Below are 8,529 nucleotides of genomic sequence, written 5' to 3'. Positions count from 1 at the left end.
TATCTATCTATCTATCTATCTATCTATCTATCTATCTATCTATCTATCATCTATCTATCTATCTATCATCTATCTATCTATCTATCTATCTGCCATTAATCAATGATCTATTATTCTGCCATCTATCTTTCTGTCATCTAGGTTGCTGTCACCTATTTATCTGCCATTTCTCTGGACAATACAGGCAAATACAGAATCACATAGTCTTAAAATCCTGTACACAAACCTGTTACCCTTCTCTCTTGTCACATCATTGCAACTTTATCTCCCTAACCTTTTCTTACCCTCAGAGTTTGTCCCAGAGTGAAGTTCAGCATGCATGGACATCTACATGCAGCAGCAACTGTCTTCCATTCTCATTTATAGGGATTCTGGAATTTCATTCAGGATTTAAAAATCAGAGATTTCTAAATCATGATTTTCCCCCAATATAAGTGGTGTTTATATCTTAGATGTGAATCATTTAAAAACTAAGATCATTATCTTTCTGCACTCTGAGTGGTTAATCCCATAGTTGGAATAGTTCTGGTGCACCAAGGTGCAACACTACCCCTCCCTGTCTCTATCTTTATGTCTATATCTTTTTCTTTCTATCATCTCTGTCTCTATCTGTGCCTGTCTGTCTGTCTGTCTGTCTGTCTGTCTGTCTGTCTTTCTGTCTCTTTGTCTCTGTGTGTGTGTGTGTTTCAGGAATGTCAGTCCTCTTACATTCTAGAGGCAGCAATTAAGCCAGCCAACACTGTCTCATGTTTTATATACATTTTGAGCGGTCAACTTAGCAATTATTCATGAGAATATCCTGATTATAATTTCCCTAGTTTAGAATGCTAACTGTTTTTAAAGGTATACTTGAATATTTATAATAAAAATTAAAGCTTTCAGAAATACAATTATGTTGTAGACAAAGAGATGAATTTGTTTAGTTTGAAATTTTCCAAGGTTTGTTTGCTGACTCAGAAATTCAGGTTAGTGACAGTAAAACAGCTTACATTTGTGTATTTCCTTGAAAACATCTGTATTGGATGTCACTTTTAGCTGTATAGGCATAGGCATCTGATTTCTTTATTTCTTTTCTAGTGTAGTTGTGCCTATATCATTATATATAAATTTGATATTGGTTTTATAAATTCTTTTAAATTTACTCTTACTTTAGCCAATTAAAATAGAGCAGCATGTTAACTTTAAGAAATATAACAGATACTTATTATTTCAGGATGGTAAAGGGGCATTATAAAAATACTTGTTATAGATAGGACATTCTGACACTATGGTGACCTGCTTGTGGGCACCCATTTGTACACTGAGCAGAATTTACATGGCTGTGAATATAATTTCTGATTGTACAGGGATACAGCAGCTTGAAAATGCATGTTTATGCATTCATTTCCTCTCTCATCTTCCAGACAATGTGCATCTATGATTCTGGTGTAAAGGCAAGGAATCTCTCATGTCCTCCAGAAGCCTCTGAAAGAATTTTTAGAGCCCTGGTGAGTTGTGAATGCCTCTGCAGCTCTTTTTGTGGTGTTGCTGTGTCCCTATGCACTGATGGCTGAGTCATGCATGCTGTGTATGGTCTATTTGACAGTTTGTATTTTAGGAAGGGGGGATGGTAATTTGACATACGGCTAATTTCTTGTTGGAGCTTCTTAATGCTTCTAAGAAAGCAGAGATGGGATATATCAGCTAAATTAAAGTGAAATGGCATTAATTCCCTTTGTATGTCCACATTCATTTGTTCATATTAATGTTGAGTCAAATCATAACTCAGTAGTGTATATGTTTCCCAACTTTGGACTTTGGTGGTAACATGTATAACTCAAGAGCGAGGCATGGCTTTCATGGATTTATGATTGTGTCATGAGAGGTAGACTTATAAAGAAATTGTGTGTGATTTTATAGAAAGTCTGAATATATACCTGTATGTTAATTTACATCTTTAAAAACTATATCTATGAATGTGTTTCATATCAGATACAAATAAAAACCAGCAAGAATCACCAACATGGGATGAAACTAGAGTGATTTTTTTTTTAAAGAAATGTGCCAGGGAAGCTGGAGGAGGTGTCATTGTTGGGGAACAAAACAGTGGAAGTAGGCCATGAATTTGTCTGAACATTTTTGACAGACAGGAGTGCAAACTAATTTCATGGATCCTAAATGTAGAAAGAAAGGACTGAAGTCAGGTAGGATGAGGTACTGTGGTGGTCTGAATATGATTGGCCCATGGGAAGTAGCACTATTTAAGAGGTGTGGCCTTATAGGAGGAGGTGTGGCCTTGCTAGAAGTGCGTCACTGTGGAGCTGGGACTTTGAAGTCTTGTACATATGCTGAAGTCTGTCCAGTGTGGATCAAGATATAGAATTTTCAGCTCTTCCAGCACCATGTCTGCCTGCAAGCTGCCCTGCTTTCTGCCATGAAAATAATAGATGGAATCTATGAAACTGTAAGCTAACTTCAAGTAGTTTTCCTTTGTAAGGTCATGGTGTCTCTTCACAGAAATAGAACACTAACTAAGACAAGGATATAAGCCGTGGCCATAAGGGAAACATTATTGACTCTGAAATTAAATATCCAGAAGAAAAACAATGCACACCTACTTCTTTTTTGGGGGGTAAGACAATGTCTTAATGAAACAACTGAGTGGAGGATGATTTGTATATAAGCTCTGGGTAGTTGGTTCCTAATCAGATTTTCTCCAAGTGATTCCAGCCCGTGAATTTGGTGGGCAACTTGATTCACAAAGAAAAGGGTTAGGAGCTCATTACTGGCTTTTGCAGCTGCCAGACACACTGGTGAATCCCATATCTTTCTTGCTAATGAAAGATAAATGTGCTTGTAACACATTGCTTCCTTTCATAGCCTGTCCAGAACCAGCTTGTTTATAGAAAGTTTATGAAATTTTGTAACATGAGGAGGAACATTGCTTACCAAGGATTATGACGATGCTATACTTGATGGCCTTGATTTTTGCTTTTGAGATGAGCCCTCGGTTGTAGCTGCAGCATAGCTTGCCATCTGTAGACAGAGAAGTGATGGTGAAGTGGACAAGATGGTTTCTCTTGAGATGAATACTGAAGGCTAGACTTGCAAATCTGCTTATGTCTTGCTCTTCTGGGGTAGTCTTAGACTGAGAAGGCTCAGTGGTGGCTGATAAGAGCTGCTCAATCTGGAACCTAATGCTAATGCTCAGACTCTCTAAGAAGGTAAGGTCAGACTACCTAAATCATCCATAGCTGAAGTTAGACCTCAAGCAGGCTACAAGGGGTGGATGCTGCTTGTTGAGAGCTGCCCTCAGGTCTGAGCTGTGCTGAGAAACCCATGAATTCACTTCAGCTACCCCCTAGAATGGCTACTCCAGATCAACTCACAGATCTCATCCTGAAACTTTGTAAAAGTCCAAGCCACTAGAAAGAACCACAACTGAGCCTGCACGTCTTTAATCATTTGCAACTGTCATCTCAAGGCAAGATATTCAAGGGATGAATATGAGAGTCTGTGGAGAGGGACGTTGTCATAATTGAAGTCTGTGTATTGAAGGATTAACAAATGCTTGTTGAATAAATCAACAAATACTTCTTACAGTTGAGATATAGTGATTAAATAATAAGGTTGATTAAGATTTGCAAAAATGTGCAATGCATCTTTATGAAATGAGTAATGAGGAGATAGGGAGATGGGAAATTGGCTATAGGATCACTTGCCTGAAGTAATTTTTACTTTCAGCTCTTCTCATCTCATAGGACATAAACCCTTTGTACACATTTATCAAATAAGCACGGCCAAGGTACTAGCCCCCACTCTTTACTAGGTGCCATGGAGCTAGCCCCAGGAAGCACAACTAGAGAGATTGCTCAGTAAAGAGATGACCTTTCACCAGAGAAGCCAACTGCAGACCCCAGCTTTCCTCATTAATTTGAGCTTGGAATTTATTTTAATCCTGGTAGAAACTGGCTAGCAGTTTACCTGTGTTCTAATCTCTCATTTACAGTACCATCTAGCCTAGTCTACCAAACAAAGCATATCTGACAGTCGATGCAGACAGAATAAAAATGCTCAGGTAGAGTTCCTTTTCTTGTTTTCCAGATACTTCCCTTTAAGCAAGAAATGTGACACTCTCCACAAGGTTGGATGAGACATAACATAGCCAGGGACAGAGGAGAGAGCCATTTCTTGCCCAATCTGTCCCAGTAGTTATGCTGGGAAGCTGTGAGAGAGGTACAGAGATCATCATGTAAGCTCTAAATGAGGTCAGATGAATTCCAAAAGTAAAGAGGCAAGTGTGGATGTCTGACTGGGTAAGCCAGAAGCTGTAGCATGGAGCAAGAGCGAGAAGGATGTGCTTGCTTGATGCATAGTGACTCACCTTGTTTTGAAGTTGCCTAGGGTTGTCTGACATTTGGGGTGGAGGGAACCACTGAGGACAAATTAGGAAGACCTCAGATGTTCTTGTGAGGGCTCTAGGGTTCTCCAGACAGCAGCTCGCTGAATGCTTCTAAGGCTTTTTAAAATGTGGCTACTTCTTCATCAGAGGGGACAAGCTACTACTAATGAATGGGATTTGTAGGTACAGAGAACTACATACTAGCTATAATTTTTCTTACTTCTTCATGTCACAGTCTTTGTATTATTCTGCTCAGTTTTCAGTATCAATGAACTTAACAGTGTAAGAGGATACGTATTCCAGAATCCTTCCACACTCATGGTATCGTGAATTGCCTTGCAAGGGCTTTGGAAAATTCTGAATATATTTCAGGTTACCATAAGTATTAGTGTGTAAGGGTGAGAATGTTCTAGTAGAAGGAGGCCAGAGCGTCCTTTTAGACATTCTCTAAGACTCAGAGTAGTGTGTTCCCATGAAGAATGAACAGTTTACATTTCTGTAGTTTTTAAGGGTAAAGACCCTCATTTCCAGGGTGGTATCATGGGATGGGTACAGACTTCAGGCACAGACCTGAACACACTCTTCACCTCCACTAATGACTAGATGTTTGGGATACTTGCCTAAAGTTCCTAGGCTTGGTTTCCTAGTTTGTAAAATAAAGTGTAGCTTATTGGGTTACTGGGAAGAGAAAATAAAAATGTATTCCAGGTGTGAAGACCTGTGCTGACATGTCAGTCACCTTGATACTTGGAATGAATTAAGTTTCAACAGTGTTTGGGGATGAATGCGAGCTGTTTTTATAGAAGAAAATTGGTCGCTCACTACCCTAGATAGTCTGTTATACAATGGTGTTGCCATAGACAGCAGGAAATTATCAGGGCGAGATTATCTCCACAGGGGTAAAGAAAGATGATAGCAGATCAAATTATGTCCTTTCGAAGTGTCCCCACACACTGGCCCAAGGTAACAGCTGGTCCCTAAACAGTGTGGCTTTGAAAACTTAATTTGTCTTTTAGAAAAGTTTGTGAGAATGACATTTGTGCTCTGAAATCATTTAAAATGGAAAAATCTCAACACTTTCCACAGGGTGACTAGATGACAATATCATCAACTCTCTGCCCTTTGGATCTCCCAATGAGATCAGTGAAAATCATCTTTAATGTGACCACTTCAGGAAAGGCAAAGCCTCCAGCTCCAAAGACAGTTCTTCAAAGAGAGCTGAGTTACAGAATGCAGGTAATTCTCCTTTATTGGGAGATAAAAGGATTATTTCTACTCAGGACTTGGCACTGAGCTGTACTGAAAGCAGAGAAATTCAGCTGTCACTGGATGAATGGCTTGGGACACTGGGAGGTAGCAGGCTCATTAGATCTGAGGCTAGAAAAAGCATGCTTGCTAATACTGCTTTAGATCCAGGGTGTAACTATAGTGGGGTCATGCCAGAGGATCAGCTTCAGGTTTTCACCTTCCCAGGGATTCAGACTCCCTTAAGACTTGCTGGGATCTCATTATTACTTATCTCTGTGCTTATATAATTATATAATTATTATTGTGAAGAACAGAACTGGAACAGAATAAATTGTGTAGAAGTGAGGGGACATCTTTGTGGAGTTACTTTTCTCAGTCCACCTTTACATGGACTCCAGGGGTTTGACTCAGGCTTGAGCAGAAAGGATCTTTATACCCTGAGCGATATCACTGGCCCTGAGTCCCACTCTCCATGTAGACCAAGCACTTGCATCTGGGCACTGGTTCTCTAGAAATTTAAATCAAGGTGAACTGCCTTCTTGTCCAATAGGCAGATTCCCCTCAAAGATTTGGAATATGCTCAAGTGCTTTGTTCTGAAACAAGAAATTCTATCTTGAAACATTTTAAAACAAGTGTTTCATGTATTGAAACTCTACAAACTTCAGGTTTATTTTTTTGAAATGAATATTTTGGAATTTTGGAGACTGATTAATTAGTTTTGAAAAATAAGAAACTTTTATCGACAAATATAACCTAGTTGCTCCTGGAGCTTATCATTTAAATGCTTTTGTCACATTAGCTATCCTTTGTTAAAATATGGGTTGGATCATTTCCTTCTCAGGACCCTTCTGATGCTATTTTTTCTCGTAAACCAAACTGTACATCTCAGAATGTCCCTATATCTTCCCAGGCCACTGATTTCCCCTGGTACCATGTTGTCCTGACCAGGTCTGGATCCTTGCTACTGGTCTGGGTAGCCTATGCAATTCTACCTTGCCCTCTACCGCCAGCCTCTACTCATATGGAGAGGTTAAGGCATGGGCACCATCTGGGCAACATTCATGACCTCTTTGAAAGCATGCCGATGAGCTCTCTGAAGATGTTTGTGCCCTTTTGCAGCAGTCCTGTTCTCTGCCTCAAGACTCGTCGTCTACATTCAGTCCCAGGGTTGCAGGTGAGCCAACATCACTGCCGGTCCCTGGGTACCTGCCTGTGGGGTGGTGGGCTATGAGAGGCAGCTGGGTACCTGGTCGAGTGCAGGCCTCAAACCCTGGAGACCCTAAAGGGACAGTAGGTGTTCAGCCTTTCTCCTGGGCCCTGGTTTCTTTCACTTAGCTTCAGCCCTCCACAGCCCCTCCCAAAAAGAGGTTTGTGGGCATTGATCACATAGCATAGGTAGAGGGCATGACTACAGGCCACAGAGCCTCAATCCATCTCCATTTTCATGAGATACCTAAAGGCCAGAGGGTGTAGCCAATTAAGCATTCCTTCCCAGACTCTTCTCCTACTTGCAAAAGGTATTTAACCTCAGGCTTCCCTGAGAACATGGGGTACAGCTTCATCCATTTTCTGCCATGACAATAAAGATGTTAAGACCCAGACTACCTCTCGTCATTGAAGGCCCACCATGGAGAAGGCCTTCAACTACCTAGCCGCCGCCTAATCTCCCTCTGAGGACCTCTCTGTGTTCCAGCCACAGGGACTCAGCCATGAACCAGCTAAGCGAGTCGCCAAGAGTCTGTTTCTCCCCCTCCCCACTTCGGCTGAGGGTCTCAGCAGCACCTAAGAGCCCAAGGGCTTGAGACCAGTTGGTCTCTGGCTGCCTCCTGGCCTGGGGACCCTCAACCCAAGAGCTCTGCTGCCTCGGGGGTCTCAGACTGTGTTCTCTCCACACTAGAGCAAAGTCATGTAGCATCTCACAGCCTGGTGTCCACCAAGCAAGGTGTTGAGTGAACTCAGTCAACTTCCAGCACTTCTGCCCTCACCCCCCGCCCCCAGGTTTGGCTCTAGCCCCTTCAGGCAGCAGACACGAGGGACCCACAACTCAACCAAACAGGACCCATGCACAACCCAAAACCTGCTCTCAACTTTTTGCTTCTTGGAATGGGAGCCATGGCGTTATCTTCCATGCTTTGCTGCCAGAAGGGCAGAGCTGACAAAGCTTCCAGGACTTTTAGCATCTTGAGCTTCACAGCCAGCATTTTCTCATGACCATAAGTAAGAAGTGGGGTTATTTGAGAATGTTCCAGATGACTCCAAACTTACCTAACCCTTTGACCTTAAATCCCTGGGAGAACTTCCTGTTCATTTCTTGTCTTGGGGTGCACCTACTCACCCCGTCAGCTTACTTTCTTGCCTGAACCTTCAAGATGAAAGCATTTTGAGGCTTTTTCTCAGGAGGATGTTATATCAGCACTGACAGGAGGCAACACAGGGTCTGAGGAAGTGTCAACAAACTCACTGGTTAGATGTTTTTGTACTGCATACTTCAGTTTAGGCAAAAATTCCAATTCCAAGGGATGCCTTCTTTTGACTTTCATGGGTACCAGGAACACTTTTAGTGATAGATGTGTAAAATAAAAAAACCATATTTGAAAGAAATCCTTGTTTTGTTAAGGCTACTTATGTTTTAGAGTTCATATAGGTGCTAGAGTTTCCTTCCACTAACTGAAGCAGGCACTGTGCAGGGAGGCAGCCTTGGGGTACTGGTGATGCATTTGCTGCATGTGCCACAGATGGTGCCTGGTAAAATGATCTATGTGCACACTCTGTGAGATGGCAGGGGATGAGGTTACTTAACTGAATGTTAATGATGTATTAGCATTGGTTGTTATTGCATTGATTATTGACAGGGGATGAGGTTACTTAACTGAATGTTAATGATGTATTAGCATTGGTT

At 41.5% G+C, this 8,529-nt stretch overlaps 1 protein-coding gene across 1 annotated transcript in view; it reads right to left on the bottom strand.

The window, feature by feature from the left end:
* Npsr1 (neuropeptide S receptor 1) overlaps positions 1-8,529 on the bottom strand; it is a 189,716-nt gene that overhangs the window by 2,325 nt on the left and 178,862 nt on the right. Inside the window, exon 7 of the mRNA XM_028763872.1 lies at positions 2,929-3,015. Within this exon, the coding sequence (XP_028619705.1) occupies positions 2,929-3,015 (87 nt within the window). The remainder of the gene's footprint in view (positions 1-2,928; positions 3,016-8,529) is intronic.

Source organism: Grammomys surdaster, unplaced genomic scaffold (genome assembly GCF_004785775.1).
Source record: "Grammomys surdaster isolate TR1022 unplaced genomic scaffold, NIH_TR_1.0 140, whole genome shotgun sequence".
NCBI lineage: Eukaryota > Metazoa > Chordata > Mammalia > Rodentia > Muridae > Grammomys > Grammomys surdaster.
The sequence above is the reverse complement of the archived record's forward strand: the minus strand, read 5'-3'. Positions and strand labels throughout refer to the sequence as shown.